At 40.8% G+C, this 22,336-nt stretch overlaps 1 protein-coding gene across 21 annotated transcripts in view; it reads left to right on the top strand.

Moving 5' to 3' along the window:
• Positions 1 to 22,336, top strand: part of LOC105614203 (ATP-binding cassette sub-family C member 4-like) — a 264,375-nt gene that overhangs the window by 158,226 nt on the left and 83,813 nt on the right. For 11 of the 21 annotated variants that reach the window (XM_060394606.1, XM_060394608.1, XM_060394624.1 and 8 more), the window contains one exon: positions 10,564 to 10,698. The exons of 8 other annotated variants lie outside the window; for them this stretch is intronic. In XM_060394606.1, the coding sequence (XP_060250589.1) occupies positions 10,564 to 10,698 (135 nt within the window). Of the gene's footprint in view, positions 1 to 1,299; positions 3,030 to 10,563; positions 10,699 to 22,336 lie in introns of those variants that run through there. 2 more of the 21 variants (XM_060394625.1, XM_060394629.1) reach the window with 1 other exon arrangement.

Consider the following 22,336-nt stretch of genomic DNA (forward strand, 5'->3'; position numbering starts at 1 on the left):
ATTCACATATTTTAATGTGCCAAAAAATCTAAGTGGTAACTAAGATATTTGCCATAACTGAAAAGTCCTTTTATACCTGTTTACTTTAGTACTGTGTGCTCTTAACAGGTTTTGTTTCTAAATGGTAATATTATGTAAATGGCTCTGAGGTTTGAAAACAAGAATACGATGATTTACTTTTTGAATTTTAAAAATTAATGCAAGTGGAAAACAAATTTTGTAGCCAAATTGTTTGCAATGATGTGTATCAAGTTATAATAAAAACTCTGCCATAGATTGGTGGTGGTTTAGTCGCTAAGTCATGTCCAACTCTTTGCGACCCCATGGACTGTAGCCCACCAGGCTCCTCTGTCCATGGGATTTTCCAGGCAAGAATACTGGAGTGGGTTGCCATTTCCTTCTCCAGGGTAATGATTTTAAAAAGCAGCTACCATAACCTCAAACAGATCTAAAGACCTGAGAACTAGGAAGAGAGGCCCTAAAGAATTGATGTTCATATCTCTGAAGAGAGGTCACTGCCCGGTTGCTGGTCATATTTGTGAGGGGGCAGGATGAGGCTGGTTTTTCAAGTGCTAATAGCCGAGAGGTGGAGTCAGGTCCCAGTGCTGAGGTGACACTAGTAGCAGAATCATGTAGAGCATTCGCAGGGTTTCCCACCTCCAGTCTTCCTCTAGTGCCCCCTACTGGCAGGACCTAACAAAGGCCACCTGGCAAAAGAGTCTCTGAACTGCTGGAGTGACTTGCAGAGACCCAGCTTCAGCATCACAGATGAGAGTTTGGAAAGAAAGGCAAATGAGGGATGAGAGACTAGCTAAACAACCACCGAATCTCTTAACAACAGCTCTGTTCTGTACATACGTCAAGCTGCAGGCTTTGGTCTTTGGATATCTGTCTAGTATCATCCTTTCCAGATTTGGTTGGCTCTTTCTTTTAATATTTCCTTCCTTAGCTTTATTTCCTTCCTCCATCTATTCCTTTTGTCTCTCTTTTTCATTTTATTTTTTCCCTTGTCCTTTCCCTCTGTTGCTTGCTCAGTTTCAATAAATGAGAAATGGGATGTGGCTTTATAACATAAGGAAAGCATTCCTCAAAGGAAAAACTTTGACAGCAAATAATCTAAGGGAATGCAAGCTACTTTAAGCTATTTTGATGGTCCATACAAAACAGGTAATAATCACTAATGAGTGGTCAGTAATACCCACAGTTCCTTATGTCTAAGGATAATAGTGCCATCTCTTTTGACTTCTTGGGCAGCTTCTGGAATATCACCTCCTGTCCTTACTTCACATGCATTGTCAGATGGGATCGTCAGTGGGGCACTGAGTAGATACCAGGCTGTCAGCACTGAGGCAGTGCCTGTAGCCTCACTCCCCAAGCTGGACGTGCCTCCCTCTGGGGAGGCAGATGACAGGAGAGGGGCATCCCCTAACCAAAAGGATGCTCTAGGCCCCAAGCAGTGTGTATGGCTACTTGGACTGACATCACGGTAGGAAGCAGGCTCTACCTGCAGACTTACATGAGAGATGGGGTGACATTCAAGATTGCCCAACAGTGACTCTTAATGTCTAGAAATGTTTTCTGTCAGGCATCCTTAGTCCTTCATTTTGTGTTCTTGAATGCTAATTGGAAAAGTAACCTTTTATTTTTAGTTTTTACCTGTCACTTTTTTGGTCTTACCTCTCAACATTGTATTTCAAAGACTGTCCCCCAACGCACCATTTTTCCATAACAAATAAATGATGCTTTGAAATTTACCTATTTCAAGTTCTTTGTCAGGCTTTAGACATAGCAGCAGAAAGATGGCTTGATCTCCAGCTCAGTTAAGGGTCTGTTCAATTAAATTCTTTGTTCCTAAATGTACCCTGAAGATTTATTTTTGGATTTTGGTATTACAGCATTAATGACATTCATGGTAGCAGATTCTTTTTATCATCTAATTCTTAGAAGTACTGTCAGCTTGAAATGTGTGGTTAGTTAGGGAAACTGAAGGACAGAATTAGGAGGACATGTCGCCTGGTCAGTCCTAAAGTGTTATCACTCAGCACCTGATCTGCAGATGTGAACATCTATACCCTCTCAACCAGTCAGCTTTCTTGATATTATCAAAATACATTAATTTTTTAAATGTTTTACTTACTGGTTTGTTGTTCAGTCACTCAGTCATGTCTAACTCTTTGCAACCCCATGGACTGCAGCATGCCAGGCTTCACTGACTTTCACTACCAGAGCTCACTCAAATTCATGTTCAATGAGTTGGTGATCCCATCCAACCATCTCACCTTCTGTCATCCCCTTCTCCTCCTGCTCCCAATCTTTCCCATCATCAGGGTCTTTTCCAGTGAGTTGGCTCTTTGCATCACGTGGCCAAAGTATTGGGGCCTCAGCTGCAGCATCAGTCCTTCCAGTGAATATTCAGGGTTGATTTCCTTTGAGATTGACTGGTTTGATCTCCTGCAGTCCAGAGAACTCTTAAGAGTCTTCTCCATTTGTTCTAATGAGGTGGATGAAGCTGGAGCCAATTATACAGAGTGAAGTAAGCCAGAAAGAAAAACACCAATACAGTATACTAACACATATATATGGAATTCAGAAAGATGGTAAGGATAACCCTGTGTGCGAGACAGCAAAAGAGACACAGTTGTATAGAGCAGACTTTTGGACTCTGAGGGAGAGGGAGAGGAGAGGGTGGGATGATTTGGGAGAATGGCATTGAAACATGTATACTATCATGTAAGAAATGAATCGCCAGTCTATGTTCAATACAGGATACAGGATGCTTGGGGCTGGTGCACAGGGATGATCCAGAGAGATGATATGGGGTGGGAGTTGGGAGGGGGATTCAGGATTGGGAACTCATGTACACTCATGGCAGATTCATGTCAATGTATGGCAAAACAAATACAGTATTGTAAAATAAAGTAAAAATAGAAATTGAAAAAAGAAAAAAAATAATAAAAAAACAGGGAAAATGATAGAAGAAATTAAAAAAAAAAAAAAGAGTCTTCTCCAGCACCACAATTCAAAAGCATCAGTTCTTAGACCGGCATCCAGCCTTCTTTATGGTCCAACTCTCACATCCATATATGACTTCTGGAGAAACCATAGCTTTGACTATATGGGCATTTGTCAGCAAAGCAATGTCTACTTTGTAATGCAGTGTCTAGTTTGTCATAACTTTTCTTCCAAGGACCGTGTCTTTTACTTACCATTATCTCCTGGTAAGGAGGTTATAAATTTCTATAACCTCACACTTTTTCTCTCTTGGTCAATGTCTATGAACAAATATTTAAAGTAGTTTCATGAAGCAGCTCACTGCCCGTCTCTCCCCAACTTTCTAGTTTTGTCTCACTCTGTTCTCCCTCCTTCCTTTACAGCTACAACCACACTGATGGTCTTTCAGTTCTCCAGATTTAATGTTCATTCTCTTATAATGTGCCCTCTCTAGACTGTTGGCTTAGTCTAAGGTGCCTGCAGTGGAAATGGTGAGATGGTGGGACCTGGGGTAGATAAGGAAGTGGAGCCAAGCGGGCTGTGTGATGGATTGAACATGGGCTCTGAAGGCAGAGAGAGGTTGACGCTGGTTTCTGGGTGCAGAGACTGAGCATCTGGGTGAATGGGGAAGATGGAGAGAGAAGGGAAAGGCAAGGGTTCTGTTTGGAGCCTGTCACCTTTGTGATGAATGACCTTGTTCCCAGGAAAGGATCTTACCCTTCACTGTGGAGCTGCTCTTCCCACTCCTGTTATGGGAGACCTTCAGTTTAAGGTTCCCTGGTTGAGGTCATCAGTGATGTCATGGGGAGGTCCCACCAGGAGATGTAACCTTGGCCCCATGTTTACATCTCAGTCTGAGCTGGTTGTGGTTGCTTATTCCTCTGGTAAGAATAACAGGATTAGACCTCAGGGCACCAAGAGACAGGTATCCCCCAGCTTCAGGGTTGGGGATTGTCTTCTGTCCATTCACCCCAGGTGTAAAGCTTATATGTTATTCTAGAGCTTCTAATTACCAGTTGGCTTTCAATGTAGCAAAAACATCACAAATAATGTTCTCTCTCAAACCTTCAATTTTTGAGGCAATCTTATTTTTATTTCTTGCTTTAGAACTATAGGCATACCTTGTTTTAGTGTGCTTCCCAGATACTGCAGTTTTTACAAATTGAGAGCTTGTCATAAACCTGCATCGAGCAAGTCTATAGGCACCATTTTTCCATCAGCATCTGCTTATTCCATGTCTCTGTGTCACCTTTTGGTAATTCTCACAATATACCAAACATTTTTACTCTTATTGTAGTTGCTTTGGTGATCTGTAACATCAATGATCTTTGATATTACTACTATGACTTACTGAAGTCTCTGATGATGGTTAATGTTTTTTAGCAAAGCCTTATTTTTAAGTTAAGGTCTGTACGTTATTTTTTTTTTTCAGACATAATGCTATTGCACACATGCTTGGGTATAGTATAGTGTAAACGTAACTTCTATACGCCGTGGAAAACCAGAAAATTCATATGACTCACTTTACTGCAATATTCAGTGTACTCCGGTGTTCTGAAACTGAACCCGCAGTAGCTCTGAGGGATACCTGCACCAGTTCCTTTCTGGAAAGCAAGTGATTGTCTGTTCTGAAAGCTTTAAGGATATAAAGACAAGTCAATCTGCTGCAAAGCCTGATGCTTCACAGGGAGGGCTGCCAGCCTGGGGGAGGGGCTGGGGAAGTGACAGATGCTGACGAAGGGCGTAACCAACAGTGCTGTCACCATAAAGGCCTGTCACTGCAAGTGTTAAGGTGTAATAATTACATATTGTTGCACTGATGAATACTTCGGCACAAAAATAGATGGATGTTTTCTATTACTCCATTTTTTAAAATGAAGAGCCTAACTCATAAAAATATTTTTTGTTACAAAAAGGCAATAAATGTGCAAGGTAAAAATAGGAAAATTTTTTTAAATCTCATAAAGGGAAGATTACAAAATACACACCACCAGAAAGTAACAGTTGTGTAGTGCTATAATATTATTTGGATAAAATTAGAACTATTAATAGTTTGATAATTAGTCTTATGCAAAACAGAGTATTTCATCAGCAGAATTTTTATAGCAACAATATATTCTTAAAATCCCCCATGTTATTAATTAACTTTCTATAGCATGGTTTTAATAGCTGCCTAAAGAGGAGAGTGAAAAAGTTGGCTTAAAGCTCAACATTCAGAAAACGAAGATCGTGGCATCCGGTCCCATCACTTCATGGAAAATAGATGAAGAAACAGTGGAAACAGTGTCAGACTTTATTTTGGGGGGCTCCAAAATCACTGCAGATGGTGATTACAGCCAGGAAATTAAAAGACCTTTACTCCTTGGAAGAAAATTTATGACCCACCTAGACAGCATATTCGAAAGCAGAGACATTACTTTGCTGACTAAGGTCCATCTAGTCAAGGCTATGGTTTTTCCAGTAGTCATGTATGGATGTGAGAGTTGGACTGTGAAGAAGGCTGAGTGCCGAAGAATTGATGCTTTTAAACTGTGGTGTTGGAGAAGACTCTTGAGAGTCCCTTGGACTGCAAGGAGATCCAACCAGTCTATTCTGAAGGAGATCAGCCGTGGGATTTCTTTGGAAGGAATGATGCTAAAGCTGAAGCTCCAGTACTTTGGCCACCTCATGCGAAGAGTTGACTTATTGGAAAAGACTCTGATGCTGGGAGGGATTGGGGACAGGAGAAGAAGGGGACGACAGAAGATGAGATGGCTGGATGGTATCACTGACTCGATGGACATGAGTCTGGGTGAACTCCAGGTGTTGGTAATGGACAGGGAGGCCTGGTGTGCTGTGATTCATGGGGTCGCAAAGAGTCGGACACGACTGAGCGATTGAACTGAACTGAAAATTTCATCTTGGAGATTGAGTATAATTAATCTGAAACTTTGACATAATATGGGCTTCCCTGGTGGCTCGGACTGTTAAGAATCTGCCTGCAATGCAGAAGTCTCAGGTTTGATCCCTGGATCGGAAAGATCCCCTGCAGAAGGGAAGGGCTACCCACTCCAGTATTCTTGACTGGAGAATTCCATGGACAGAGGAACCTAGCGGCTACAGTCCATGGGGTCGCAAAGAGTCAGACGTAACTGAGCAACTCATACTTCTCACTTTAGAGATTATATATTTTTTAAATTGTCACTTTTATTCAAAAATCTTGAAATGATTAGATGGATATAGTTTTGCTTAGTGTAAGTGCGGAGAAGGCAATGGCACCCCACTCCAGTACTCTTGCCTGGAAAATCCCATGGATGGCGGAGCCTGGTGGGCTGCCGTCCATGGGGTTGCACTGAGTCGGACACGACTGAAGTGACTTAGCAGTAGCAGCAGTGTAAATGAAGAAGAGAAAAGGCTTGTTACCCAGTTAATAGCTTTGTGTATGTGTGGGCTCTCTGAAGGAATTTACCCAGTTTTGGTTCACTAAACCATTTCAGAATTTTATTTTCCAAAGAAATTCTCTTAATTTTAAGTATCTTAAAGATGTCATATAGCATCTAAGTTATGATTAAGCATAAAAGTCATAACAGCAACTAAGTTAATCATCCTCATTTGCCCCAAAATAGTGCAGCAAGACAGACAAATTAGAAATCCTTTTTCTCCTAAAACTCACTACTGTCTCTACATTAGAGGGTTCTTCCTACAGATTTTAGGATTAGCTGGGTGTTTGTGACCTGCTTTCTCTGCAGCCAATAGCACAGCTGTTGCCTCCAATTCCTGCACACTGCAGCCTTCATATCACCTGAATTCTCCCTAGAACCATGAACAAAGAGGCATGTGACAGTCTGCATTTGCATTAACAGTTTTGTTGTTTGTGGTCAACAGTTTCACTGTCTGCAGCTAGAGAATTCTTTGGAAATGAATGATGAAGAACCAAAACCAAGGACAGGAAACTCAGATTCCACCTCTTTTGTTTATAGTCAGTCTTATGATGTTATGTTCTCTATGTTTCTTCCTCAACACAACCTCTTGTCAGTAGAATTTTTCCCAGAGAAATCAAAACCAGAAACTGTTGTAATATCCCCACCTGGAAAGCACAAAACAGCTCATACCTAACTAGAGTTTACTTAAGTTCTGTTTTTCACTTTCATGGAACATTTCTTTCAGAAGCCTACATGGCTGCAATTAGAATATTTCAGAAGTGGAAACTCCTTCAAAAACTCCAAAGGATTTCACTCAAGTTTTCAAAGGAAAATAATTAATATGGTGGTAGAAAGCCCAGTTGGGGAGATTACTTTAAGAGGGGAGTGCTTATGAGCAAAGGCAGCAGATTTGGGAAAGTGACTGTGGAGGTGACCGTGACCCAGCCTTCATCACCCCCCTGGTGAGGGACTAATTTATTATTTCAAGATCTAGGAAAGGATTTTGAGCTAATTCTTGCCACGTTGCCCTGTCACTGAGAAAATCATGGGCACCCATGTTACCAATGAGGGGCCCATGATGCAAGTTTGGACAGCTGTCCCTGTGTCATTACCTGGCAGCCAGAAACAGAGATATGACGCAGACCTTCCCCTTGCAACTCTACTTGTCAATAAGTGGGGCTCTCTCTCTATTGTTGTCATTGTTTCTTATCAGGCTCTAACTCCATCCTCTCCTGCCCCCCTTCTCTCTGTGCACTCCCCCACCTCTCCTTGCATTCCTCTTTTTCACTGATGGCATCTTGCCAATGAATGGATCAAGTTATCTTGCAGTGGGTCCATTTAATTTTTATGTCTAGACAGCTACCAGGAATATCTGCACATAAACAGGTTTGATAAACACATCTTCATCGAGCTTATGTAACTCACTTACTTGTCCAACATAATGTGTTTTTACTTAACCTACTAAAGCTTGATAAGTAATTCAAGATTGGATTTCCTGGAGAGATCCTGGGGTTCAGGGATTATCACACCAATTTTAATGTGTGATTTAGTTTATAGTTTAACTTGTGTTACAGGAAGGGTGGGGACATAGTGGGAAATTATACGAGATTTTTCTTATAGGGGATGAAAAAAATCCAAAGCTGTACCTATTTTTCTGTACATAAAGAGAATTTAGAATTGCTTTACATTTATTTGTTCTGAAATATCTGGAATCTTTGATCAAGCTAGTAAATGTAAAGGCTAAGTTGGTAAATTCTGTTTCCGGCTATTTTTTGGTCTATGTCCCATCTTAGCTCTTGTAGCCCCTTACGTCTTGCCTTTTAAGTTTAATTAGATCCAGTTTATTTTTGCTTTTATTTCTTTTGCTTTGGGAGACTGATCTGAGAAAATATGCTGCGATTTATGTCAAAGTGTTCTCTGCCTGTGTTTTCCTTTTATTTTATAGTACCCAGTCTTATCTTAGGTCTTTAAACTAGTTTGAGTTTATTTTTGTATGTGGTATAAGGGAGTATTCTCATTTCTTTAATTTCCAGGTATGCAGCTTTCCTAGAACTATCTAGTAAAGAGACTGTCTTTTCATCAATATAAATTCTTACCTAATCTTTCATAGATTAATTGAACACAGATATTTGGAGACCTGTGTTTTAAAACTGCAGTTTTTCTTCTTCAACATCAGGAGGAACCGTTATGTTCTATCTATGCTATGCTTAAGTAAAATTGCACATTCAGGGCATCTAAATTGATATGCCCAATTAACATATAGAAAATTCATTATGTGGATGAGACATTCAGTTATTCTTGGACTCTTTTGAGAAAGGTGCTCTTAACAATGATTCACAGTATAAACAAAAGATTATTAGGAATATGACCTTTGTGAGACTTAAAAATTGGTTCCAATTAAATACAAAGGATGAAGTTAACTGCAATACCTATGTGTAGAAAAAATAACTTGTGTATTGTTTAGAGTTCCAGCATATTCTCTTCTTTTTTAAAAAAGTAACATTATTACTTTATTTTTCGCTGTGCTGGGTCTTCGTTGCTATGTGGGCTTTTCTCTAGTTGCGGCAAATGTGCAGACTTCTCCTTGCAGAGGCTTCTGTTGTGTGGAGCACAGGCTCTAGGTGCTCAGGCTTCAGTAGTTGTGACATGTGGGCTCAGTAGTTGTGGTGCATGAACTTATTTGCTCCACAGCATGTGGGGTCTTCCCGGACTAGATATCAAACCTGTGACTCCTGCATTGGCAGGCAGATTCTTTTACCACTAAGCCACCAGGTAAGCCCATACCACATATTCTCTTTAGATACATTTATTCTAAATATGACCTAAATGAAGAATTAAATCCCACTTAACATCAGAACTATTTTTGTAGTTGTATTATTTGGGTCAATTGTTTCAGGTACTTTTCCCCCCTCCATAATCATTAACCAAGGTCACACAAAAGTAGAAAGACAGGTTAAGAGCCCCTTCCTCTCCCTTTCAAATTCCAATTAGCAGGTTTGTTAATGAGCAATAAAAGGGGTGAAAGACAGGCAACTTAAGAAAGAAAGAGAAAGAAGCAAATAAAGGTAATTTGTGAAAACATATTCAGATCCTAGGCTGTTCAGGTTGGGCTGCCCCATGTGCTGTGCAGGCTGTGATCACTTCAATTTTGAGCTCAATTTCTTATTTGCTTTTATAGTCTTATCCAAAAAGAAAACTGGATTTCTAGAAGTTCCTTCTGTGCAGAGCAGTTCTGCAAAAGCCACTTATATAGCAGCTCTTTTTGCCAGCCTTCCACTCTCATAATAATAAACTGCAGCCACAGCCAACTTCAGGAAGCATCTTAACCTCTTGGACAAGGGATTCTGCCCCTCTTGTTGTTGTTCAGTCACTCAGTCTCTCGGTTCCCGACCCTTTGTGACCCCATGGACTGCAGGACTCCAGACTTCCCTGTCCTTTACTACTTATCAGAGTTTGCTCAAACTCATGTCCATTGAATTGGTGATGCCATCCAACCATCTCATCCTCTGTCGTCCCCTTCTCCTCCTGCCTTCAATCTTTCCCAGCATCAGGGCCTTTTGCAGTGAGTCAGCTCTTCCCATTAGGTGGCCAAAGTAATGGAGCTTCAGCTTCAGCATTAGTCCTTCCAGTAGGGGCTGACATGATCCAGGACCCTAAAGAAATTCCAGAAGCAGTTACCTTTTTCCCCCCAAATATTGCTCAGATTGTCAAATCAACTTGACATTTAGTTTGTTGTCAGGAAACTGCCATGTGGTTTGTATGATGTCAACCTACTTTTTAGATAAATGCAGTCTGATTTTCTTGAATCAAGACATTTCCCAACTCTGTGTATCTATATAAATAGCCCTCAGAGCTCAGAGTTTGAGAGCTAAAAGCACTAACTAATGATAACAACCCCAAATGCCCTGGGAAGAATATGAAATGCTACAGACTGTCCAGTTCCGGTAATCTTATTCTAAACTTTTCATTTTCTTCCTTTCCTATAACCATAAAATGATGAAAGGTCGGGCTGGGCCCTTGTCTCCCTAGTAAAACAGGAGAATAGAACCACTTAAATACCTCCAGTCCTACTGCCCAAAGTCTCCCTGACCTGCCCCCTTTATGAAATATTGTCTGAGTTATGTTACTGGAAGATGTTGTGTGCTCATGGGTTTCTTTCTGCTGTTAACAGGTTTTAGATTTAGGGACAGACAAAGAATGTCATCGGCCATATAATTTGCTGCGAGATAAAAAAAGCCTATTTTACAAGATGGTGCAACAACTGGGCAAGGCGGAGGCTGCTGTCCTCACCAAAAGGGAAAAATAGGTGAGCATCCTGTGGGAAGCTGTAATTAAAATTTGCCTCCAGGGTGCATTCTTCACAGGCTCTCCACCAAGGGTCTGGGAACAAGCACTCTGTGCTCTTTTCAATTAGAAGCCTCCAGAGAGGAACCTTCTTGACTGGGTCTTAACAACATGTGGCAGGTGGAAGGCAGGTCTGCTGAGAATCTGCAGCAGTGCTGGGGGTGGGGTCTGGATGTGTGCACCCTTCTGTGTGCACACACCTGTGCCTGAGACAGAGGTTTTGGATCGACCTTCCACATGTTCAGACTCTGAGTTGAGATTCTCATGGAGCACTGAACACTGTCATTTTGTAGACCCTTTGCATATTCATTCTGATTGGTGCTCAGTGTATTAGTGACAGAAGTTCTGTTGAGAAATATCCAGGAAATTTGAGAGTTTAAGGGGAAAAATCTTGGAATATTTTGATTCTAGGAAGATCTTCCAGAGAAAGGTGTAGTTCTCTTCTGTTTTGTAATCTATAAAGAAAACTCTTACCTGAAATTATCACTTTCTCCCTAATTATTGTTGTTTAGACTGAGGTCCATTTGTCCTCTATGCTTCCTCTATATTCTAGAAGATTAAATTGTCATCAGGACAAATCAAGAACTCACAACACCTTCACACTGTAGTCTGAATGGTGCCTGAAGGTTACAGAGCACTTTCTCAGAGTTGAGGTGTGTGCAGCACTAAGCATGGTATGTGGTGTGACGAAGGGACTCAGTGAGTAACAGTCAGGTCACGTGGTATCTTCCTAACAGAGATGTACTGGTAACCAAGGTCTGGTTTAAGAGGCTTAGCCATTGTCATGCAGCCATCTGTAAGTCTTTCTGGAACCAGGTGGGAGTGGGATTGGGGTTGATGGAAAAATAGAGGGAGGGAAGGAAGGTCTGGTGTTCTTGCCCCTTAACATGCATGGCTCAGGGTGGAATTTGGCTTCCCTATCGAAAATTTATCCCTGGATGTTAAATTACAGGTGTATTTTCCATGCTTAATTCCTTTCTGCCTCTCCCAGATTTTCACTTGTAAATAGAATAAGATTATTTGTGTAATATTTAAAATGTCTTAAAGAAAATATTTCCCAGTGTCAAATACTTATATATAAAAGATTTATCTAAAATGTGGCCTGAGTTCCTCACTGTCTCCTCTCAGTCCTCTCTAGAAATGAGGAAATGCAGAGCAGGGCCTTCCGCTGCTCATCAGGTAGGAGACTTCCTGGGTCCCAGAGCTGGCTGAAGAGTTGGCAGAGTTAGAGCTCATGCTTAGGTTTAAGGAAAAGGAAGTCTGTATTTCTGAACTTTTCATAAGTACTTACATTGTGTGCAAATGTTGAGAAGCTGAACAAGGAACTTTGTATATTTTTTATGACTGAAATTCAGAGAGTGCTTTTATCCACTAGAGTGTCTCCCAGTCAGACTATCCCTCCTGAGACCTCGAGAGCCAGGAATCTCCCAAACCCTTTTGCTCTTTTGACCTGAGGCATTTCACATCAAAAAGAGGTGTTCCCACCTGTTTGCTAAAGTCTTCATTTTTTAAAAAAAAATTTATTTTTACTTTATTTTGCTTTACAATACTGTATTGGTTTTGCCATACATTGACATGAATCAGCCACGGGTGTATATGAGTTCTCAATCCTGAACCCCCCTCCCACCCCATATCATCTCTCTGGATCATCCCCACGCACCAGCCCCAAGCATCCTGTATCTTGTATCTAACATAGACTGGCAATTTGTTTCTTACCTAATAGTATACATGTTTCAATGCCATTCTCCCAAATCATCCCACCCTCTCCCTCTCCCACAGAGTCTAAAAGTCCATTCTGTACGTCTGTGTCTCTTTTGCTGTCTCGAATACAGGGTTATCATTACCATCATTCGAAATTCCATATATATGTGTTAGTATACGGTATTGGTATTTTTCTTTCTGGCTTACTTCACTCTGCATAATAGGCTCCAGTTTCATCCACCTCATTAGAACTGATTCAAATGCAATCATTTTAATGGCTGAGTAATACTCCATTGTGTCTATGTACCACAGCATTCTTATCCATTCATCTGCTGATGGACATCTAGGTTGCTTCCATGTCCTGGCTATTATAAACAGTGCTGTGATGAACATTGGGGTACATGTGTCTCTTTCAATTCTGGTTTCCTCGGTGTGTATGCCCAGTCGTGGGATTGCTGGGTCATAAGGCAGTTCTATTTGCAATTTTTTAAAGAATCGCCACACTGTTCTCCATAGTGGCTGTACTAGTTTGCATTCCCACCAACAGTGTAAGAGGGTTCCCTTTTCTCCACACCCTCTCCAGCATTTATTGCTTGTAGACTTTTGGATTGCAGCCATTCTGACTGGTGTGAAATGGTACCTCATTGTGGTCTCAATTTGCATTTCTCTGATAATGAGTGATGTTGAGCATCTTTTCATGTGTTTGTTAGCCATACATATGTCTTCTCTGGAGAAATGTCTATTTAGTTCTTTGCCCCATTTATTGATTGGGTCGTTTATTTTTCTGGAATTGAGCTGCATGAGTTGCTTGTATATTTTTGAGATTAGTTGTTTGTCAGTTGCTTCATTTGCTATTATTTTCTCCCATTCAGAAGGCTGTCTTTTCACCTTGCTTATAGTTTCCTTTGTTGTGCAAGAGCTTTTAATTTTAATTAGATCCCATTTGTTTATTTTTGCTTTTATTTCCAGTATTCAGGATCATAGAGGATCCTGCTGTGATTTATGTCAGAGAGTGTTTTGCCTATGTTCTCCTCTAGGAGTTTTATAGTTTCTGGTCTTATGTTTAGATCTTTATTCCATTTTGAATTTATTTTTGTGAATGGTGTTAGAAAGTGATCTAGTTTCATTCTTTTACAAGTGGTTGACCAGTTTTCCCAGCAGCACTTGTTAAAGAGATTGTCTTTAATCCATTGTATATTCTTGCCTCCTTTGTCGAAGATAAGGTGTCCGTAGGTGTGTGGATTTATTGCTGGGCTTTCCATTTTGTTCCATTGATCTATATTTCTGTCTTTGTGCCAGTACCATACTGTGGGCTTTATCCCCGGGATGCAAGGATTCTTCAATATCCGCAAATCAGTCAATGTAATTCACCACATTAGCAAATTGAAAAATAAAAGCCATATAATTATCTCAATAAATGTAGAGAAGGCCTTTGACAAAATTCAACATCTATGATAAAAACTCTCCAGAAAGCAGGAATAGAAGGAACATACCTCAACATAATATAAGCTATATATGACAAACCCACAGCAAACATTATCCTCAATGGTGAAAAGTTGAAAGCATTTCCCCTAAAGTCAGGAACAAGACAAGGGTGCCCACTTTCACCGCTACTATTCAACATAGTTCTGGAAGTTTTGGCCACAGCAATCAGAGCAGAAAAAGAAATAAAAAGAATCCAAATTGGAAAAGAAGAAGTAAAACTCTCACTGTTTGCAGATTACATGATCCTCTACATAGAAAATCCTAAAGACTCCGCCAGAAAATTACTGGAGCTAATCAATGAATATGGTAAAGTTGCAGGATATAAAATCAACATACAGAAATCCCTTGCATTCCTATACACTAATAATGAGAAAGTAGAAAAAGAAATTAAGGAAACAATTCCATTCACCATTGCAATGAAAAGAACAAAATACTTAGGAATATAGCTACTTAAAGAAAACAAAGTCTTCATTTTAAAACTATATTATCATGACCCAGCAATCCCACTGCTGGGCATACACACCAAGGAAATCAGAATTGAAAGAGACACATGTACCCCAATGTTCATCGCAGCACTGTTTATAATAGCCAGGACATGGAAACAACCTAGATGTCCATCAGCAGATGAATGGATAAGAAAGCTGTGGTACATATACACAATGGAGTATTACTCAGCCGTTAAAAGAATTCATTTGAATCAGTTCTGATGAGATGGATGAAACTGGAGCCGATTATACAGAGTGAAGTAAGCCAGAAAGAAAAACACCAATACAGTATACTAGCACATATATATGGAATTTAGAAAGATGGCAATGACGACCCTGTATGCAAGACAGGAAAAAAGACACAGATGTGTATAACGGACTTTTGGACTCTGAGGGAGAGGGAGAGGGTGGGATGATTTGGGAGAATGGCATTGTAACAGGTATACTATCATGTAAGAATCGAATCGCCAGTCTATGTCCGATGCAGGATACAGCATGCTTGGGGCTGGTGCACGGTGATGACCCAGAGAGATGTTATGAGGAGGGAGGTGAGAGGGGGATTCATGTTTGGGAACGCATGTACACCCGTGGTGGATTCATGTCAATGTATGGCAAAACTAATACAGTATTGTAAAGTAAAATAAAGTAAAAATAAAAATTAAAAAAAAGAGAGAATAAAACAGAAAAAAAAGAAGAATTTAATCTGATTTTGCTCTAAAAAAAACCCAACTATATTATCATGACATTGAGTAATGAGAAATATTGCTACGCTAAGTCACTTCAGTCGTGTCCGACTCTGTACGAGCCCATAGATGGCAGTCCACCAAGCTCCACTGTCCCTGGGATTCTCCAAGCAAGAACACTAGAGTGGGTTGCCATTTCCTTCTCCAATGCATGAAAGTAAAAAGTGAAAGTGAAGTTGCTCAGTCGTGTGCGACTCTTCGCAACCTCATGGACTGCAGCCCACCAGGCTACACCATCCATGGAACTTTCCAGGCAAGAGTACAGGATGGATTGCCAATGAGAAATAGAACAAAGAATTTTAAACCAGTCCAGATAATAAGATAATAGGATGCAACCCTCTCTTTGTACAGGTGAGGAAACTAAGATGCTTTAGAAGGAAGGTGGCCCTATGTATATAACTGGTGTTAAGCTAGTCTGCAGCAGACATAGCATTATATATTTGTTTGAAGGGTTAATGCAGCCACAATAAAGGAAGCGGAGATATGCCTGCAAGCGGGTCTCTCTGCTCAAGGCTGAACGTGCTTGCAAGTGAGGCGTTCTGCCAAAGAGTCTGGACACAGCCTTGAGCTTAATGGTCCCTTGCTAACGAGGGAGCATTCCTTTCTTTTGATAAGAAAGAGAGAGGATTCTGGACAGACTGCAGTAAACAGAGGTTTCACTCCCCTTGCTGTACGATAACATGTATGCACCTGCACTGTACTGAAAAGGCTTATGCATACAGTCTGGAATTCTGCCTAGGGAGCTTTATAATAATAAATGGCAATTAGTTTGCCCAGTTGTTCCTCTGGCCAGAGTGGTGTCCTGTCTGTCTCTTGTGTCTCTCGTATGTCTCATGTGTTCTGTGTCATTTCACTCGTAATCACCAGTAATCAACATTTGTTCTTTCAGTAAATATTTTAAATCAAGTGTAACACACATACTGAAGCAGACATAGGTCATAGAATTAGAAATCTTGTGATTCCAGGTCTAGTAATCCTGCACCTACTCTAACAGTATTAATGGTAAATTACATTTGTGTAGTCCTTTATAATTTATTTTATACAGTTCACACACGTATGATTTCACTTAATCTCCTGACGGTCCATTTTTAATCCCTTGTCATGGATGAAGAGAGTTTGTCCAGGGCTCACCCAAGGTTACAGAGCTGGTCCAGGAAACACAGAGGGGGAATTGCTGAGGGAGGCTAGGTGCTGTCCTAGGTACTGTGTTCTGTGTCAAGCCTGAGAACACTGCTCCTATCACCTGATAGCCAAGGTAGGGCCAGTCACCGAAGTTCACAGAGAGGCAGAACCTCACTCTTGGATTTCAGTCCTGCCACTGGCTCAGGTCACCTCTACAGAAACAAATACTTTCTTAATTCTCATCACATCTTGACATTATTTCTGCATACTCTGCATCCTCTTAGGAGGATAAACCATCAGACTATCAGCTTTTAAATGTGCAAGCATCAGATATCAGTGCATTGTTCAGAGCTGTAACACAGGGAGCACAAGCCTAAGTCACAAAGGTTTCACTGATAGAACAGAATTCATTCATCTGAAAAGAAAACCCAACATCTTGGAGAAGGTGCTTCCGCATCATATTTTCTTGAACTTGTAGCTCAGGTGAGCTGATCACTGTCTGATTGACCCTTTTTGAATGATCCATGAAATGTAGAGAAAGTACCTTTTAGACATATAAAGCTAAAGGGGGCAGTAGTTTGTGAGGGCTGCCATACAAAGACCAAAGAGTAGGTGACTTAAACAGCAGAAATTTATATCCTCACAGCCCTGGAAGTTAGAAGTCTGAGGTCAAGGTGTCAGCAGGGTTGATTTCTGCTGGAGTCTCGTTCCTTGCCTTGTAGACACTATCTTCCTTCTGTGTCTCACATGCTCTTCCCTCTGTGTGAGCCTGTGTCCTGGTCTCTTCTTATGAGAACTCCAGTCTTTTAGATTAGGACCACCTGCATGATTTCATTTTAACTTTCTTGCCTCTTTAAAGATACTGTCTCCAAACACAGTCACATTCTGTGGTACTGGGGGATTTAGGACTTCAACACGTAAAATTGGAGGTGAGAGGGTAACAGTCAGGAAGACCAGAGGTCTCCAAATGGAGGGCGTAGGCTGCAAGTGTCAGGCATTTTTTATCTCTCTCTTAAGCTGCAGGAGGAAACAAACTACTAGTGTTATATTTTTTCCCCTTCTCTGTACAAATTTATATCTGCAGAAAAAGAAATGCAAAAAGGTAAAATGGTTGTCTGAGGAGGCCTTACAAATAGCTGAGAAAAGAAGAGAAGCTAAAGGCAAATGAGAAAAGCAAAGATGTACCCATTTGAATGCAGAGTTCCAAAGAATAGCAAGGAGAGATATGAAAGCCTTCCTCAGGAAAAATATGGAATGGGAAACAGTAGAAATCTCTTCAAGAAAATTAGAAATACCAAGGGACCATCACATGCAAAGATGGGTACAATAAACGACAGAAATGGTGTGGACCTAACAGAAGCAGAAGATATTAAGGAGAGGTTGCAAGAATACACAGCAGAACTATACAAAAAAAGATATTCATGACCCAGATAATCACGATGGTGTGATCACTCACCTAGAGCCAGATATGCTGGAATACAAAGTCAAGTGGGCCTTAGGAAGCATCACTACGAATGAAGCTAATGGAGGTGATGGAGTTACAGTTGAGATAATTCAAATCCTCAAAGATGATGCTGTGAAGGTGCTGCACTCAATATGCAGCAAATTTGGAAAACTCGGCAGTGGCCACAGGACTAGTAAAGGTGAGTTTTCATTCCAATCCCAAAGAAAGGCAATGCCAAAGAATGCTCTAACTTCTGCACAACTGCACTCATCTCACAGTCTAACAAAGTAGTACTCAAAATTTTCCAAGCCAGGCTTCAATAGTATGTGAACTGTGAACTCTCAGAGGTTTAAGCAGCTGGATTTAGAAAATGCAGAGGAACCAGAGATCAAATTGCCAACATCCGCTGGATCATCTAAAAAGCAAGAGAGTTCCACGAAAACATCTACTTCTGCTTTATTGACTATATCAAAGCCGTTGACTCTGTAGATCATAACAAACTGTGGAAAATCCTTCAAGTAATGGGAATATCAGACCACCTGACCTCCCTCCTGAGACATCTATATGCAGGTCAGGAAGCAACAGTGAAAACTGGACATGGAACAACAGGCTGGTTCCAAATTGGGAACGGAGTATATCAAGGCTGTATATTGTCACCCTGCTTCTTTAACTTATATGCAGAATACATCACGAGAAACGCTGGGCTGGATGAAGTGCAAGCTGGAATCAAGATTGCTGGGAGAAATATTAATACCCTCAGATATTCAGATGACACCACCCTTATGACAGAAAGGGAAAGACTAAAGAGCCTCTTGATGAAAGTGAAAGAGGAGAGCTAAAAAGTTGGCTTAAAGCTCAACGTTCAGAAAACTAAGATCATGGCATCTGGTCCCATCACTTAGGCTTTATTTTTAGAGGCTCCCAAATTACTGCGGATAGTGACTGCAGCCATGAAATTAAGACACTTACTCCTTGGAAGAAAAGTTATGACTAACCTATACAGCATATTAAAATAAATACATTTATATTTTTTAAAAAAGAGAGAGAGACATTGCTTTGTTAACAAAGGTCCATCTAGTAAAAGCTATGGTTTTTCCAGTAGTCATGTATGGATGTGAGAGATGGACAATAAAGAAAGCTGAGCGCTGAAGAATTGATGCTTTAGAACTGTGGTGTTGGAGAAGATTCTTGAGAGTCTCTTGGACAGCAAGGAGATCCAACCAGTCAATCCTAAAGGAAATCAGTCCGAATATTCATTGGAAGGACTGATGCTGAAGATGAAACTACAGTATTTTGGCCTCCTGATGTGAAGAACTGATCCATTTGAAAAGGCCCTGATGCTGGGAATTATTGAAGCCAGAAGGAGAAGGGGATGGCTGAGGATGAGATGGTTGGATGGCATCAGCGACTCAATGGGCATGAGTTTGAGTAAGCTCCAGGAGTTGGTGACAGGGAAGCCTGGTGTACTGCAGTCCATGGGGACAGAAAGAGTAGGACAGGACTGAGGGAGTGAATTGAACTGATACAAATTTAAAAAGAAGTTTCTTTTAAAATGTTGTGTTGCCATAAGGATACCTGGTTCCACCTTTACTTAACTTTTCTCAAACCTTATGGCGGAAAGTGAAGAGGAACTAAAAAGCCTCTTGATGAAAGTGAAAGAGGAGAGTGAAAAAGTTGGTTTAAAGCTCAACATTCAGGAAACGAAGTTCATGGCATCCGGTCCCACCACTTCATGGGAAATAGATGAAGAAACAGTGGAAACAGTGTCAGACTTTATTTTGGGGGGCTCCAAAATCACTGCAGATGGTGATTGCAGCCATGAAATTAAAAGATGCTTACTCCTTGGAAGAAAAGTTATGACCCACCTAGATAGCATATTCAAAAGCAGAGACATTAATTTGCTGACTAAGGTCCGTCTAGTCAAGGCTATGGTTTTTCCAGTAGTCATGTATGGATGTGAGAGTTGGACTGTGAAGAAGGCTGAGCACTGAAGAATTGATGCTTTTGAACTGTGATGTTGGAGAAGACTCTTGAGAGTCCCTTGGACTGCAAGGAGATCCAACCAGTCCATTCTGAAGGAGATCAGCCCTGGGATTTCTTTGGAAGGAATGATGCTCAAGCTGAAACTCCAGTACTTTGGCCACCTCATGTGAAGAGTTGACTCATTGGAAAAGACTCTGATGCTGGGAAGGATTGGGGGCAGGAGAAGAAGGGGATGACCGAGGATGAGATGTCTGGATGGCATCACGGACGCAATGGACGTGAGTCTGAGTGAACTCTGGTAGTTGGTGATGGACAGGGAGGCCTGGTGTGCTGCGATTCATCGGTTTGCAAAGAGCTGGACACGACTGAGCGACTGAATTGAACTGACTGAACTGAAACCTTGAGCTAACCAAAGCATGTTTCTTATGGAAATGTTTGTCTTAAACTATGTAAATGATTTATCCATTTACCCAAGACTCTGTCTTCAGGTGGGTTCCCCCTAAGACTCAGAATTGACTTGACAAACCAGAATGTTTTACTCATGCAAATTTCCTCTTAAGCTATGTCAGTGAGACTGTATCTGCTTAGAAACCTGCCTTTCTTCAAGACTCATGTCAATTATTTTATGGCCAGGGACAATTCACCTTGTGCCAATGTTATCTCAAAATAAATGCATGTTGTGTGTGAGGGGCTTGGTGCCAGTCTCTGAGTTTTGAGACATTTCCTTTCTCTAATTAGCATGCTTCTAGTAGCTATATGGATCTTCCCTGTAGCTCAGATGGTAAAGAATCTGCCTGCAATGCAGGAGACCTGGGTTAGCTCCCTGGGTTAGAAAGATCCTCTGGAGAAGGGAATGACATTCCACTCCAGTATTCTTGTCTGGAGAATCCCATGGACAGAGAAGCCTGGCGGGCCACAGTCCATGTGGTCGCCACAAGTCGGACTCAACTGAGTGACTAACTACTACTACTAGTAGCTATGTAACATCTGCCTAAAGACTAGCAGGGGGCACCCTTTCTGCCCCCTTCTGATGTCTATGTCAGAAGCTTCTCTATCTCTTTTATACTTAAACTCCATTACACAAAAGCTCTGAGTGATCAAGCCTCATCACTGGCCCCAAATTGAATTCTTCTCCTCTGGAGTTCAAGAATGATGGTGTCTTTCATGGTTCAGCAACAGCCTTTCAGAGGGGACATGGTTCAGCTCCAAGAATAGATGCTTGTCATCCATTCTGTTCTGTGATGAAGCAGATCAGGTTGAGGTTTTTTGAAGTTTATTTGTTTCCAGTGTATAACAGATGTATCATTTTGTCTATTTGTGAAATCACCTAATACAGCCCAGAAGTTATAAAATTCTCATATCCAAGCTCTAGGAGCCTGGTCCAGTTGGATAGATGGAGGAGGCACTTAGCATCCATGTGGTCTTGTGTCCCTCAGGGTCTCTGAGCCTCAGGTCCTCACCTGTGTGTAGAGCAGGATTACAACCCTGCCGGCTTCTTCACACTTATCACAGGGATCATATGAGAGAGCAGATGCTTAAGTGCTTTGAGAATATGGAGCTTTTTACGGTATAAAAATGGGATCATTTTACTGTAGGTAAAACCTTGCCTCCCAAGAATAAAACAAATATACCCATAGTTCTTCTAGGTCGCTTTAGAGACTATAAATCAGGGGTCTCCAACTGCTGAAGATCCTTTTCAGTATTCAGTTCAGGTATTTCAGACCATGAAGCCAAGTCCTTTTCAGTTAAAAGTTGCTAAAAATATTATTTTCTTTATAAAAAATTGTATTAAGAAGGGTTATGGAGAAAAGAACCAGATGATTTTGGAAAGAATATTAAGCAGTAGAAAATGAATTTTCTTTTGTTCCTTTAACAGTTTTTAGTTTCACCAAAAGAGTAAGTATATAATCACAAAATATGCCTATCTTAATAAAATGGAGGAGGGTGATGATATGCAATTAAACTCCCCTCTACTCCCACCAAAGGCTTTTTTTTTTTTAAGTGCTTCCATTACAGTGGAAATAGCCTCAGATTTCAGCCAGTGGGCCCAAGCATTCTTGGAGGGTTTATTTTTCTCCTTAAGTGACATTTAAATATATAGCATTTCATGTGCAGAGCAGGTTATGTTAGCAACAAGAGAGTAAGAAAGTGCGCTTACTATGAAGGTAGGTGTCCTAGTATTTTTCTGTTTCACATGTGAAGTTCGTTCTCTCTCATGATAACTTTGTTTACAGCATCCACAATGCACTTGCGGTCAGGTTCTATAAAAGAGGTCTAGAATCGTATGTCTAAGCAACCCAGTTTGTGATAAGAGTCAGCCTCTGATAGAGGATACATTTTCTGTTTTAAAGACTTAATCGAAACTTTTCACATTCCTCTTTGAGGAAAAGAGTTACATTTGAAGTCGTTTTTTGCCCAAACCTGTTCAGAGATAAAATAATGTCAGGGCTTGTGAAAACTTATTTTGTTATGTGCATCTGTAAGGAACCAAGATATAATGCAGCTACTAAAAACTGATGATTGTGGACCTTGCCAGCACTTCATTCCTTTGTGTTCTGATTATACACTGAAAAAATACTGACATACCTGATATACTGAAAAATACTGATATAGCTGTATCTCTTCCAGTTCAGCTAG

This window comes from Ovis aries, chromosome 10, assembly GCF_016772045.2.
Source record: "Ovis aries strain OAR_USU_Benz2616 breed Rambouillet chromosome 10, ARS-UI_Ramb_v3.0, whole genome shotgun sequence".
Classification (NCBI taxonomy): domain Eukaryota; kingdom Metazoa; phylum Chordata; class Mammalia; order Artiodactyla; family Bovidae; genus Ovis; species Ovis aries.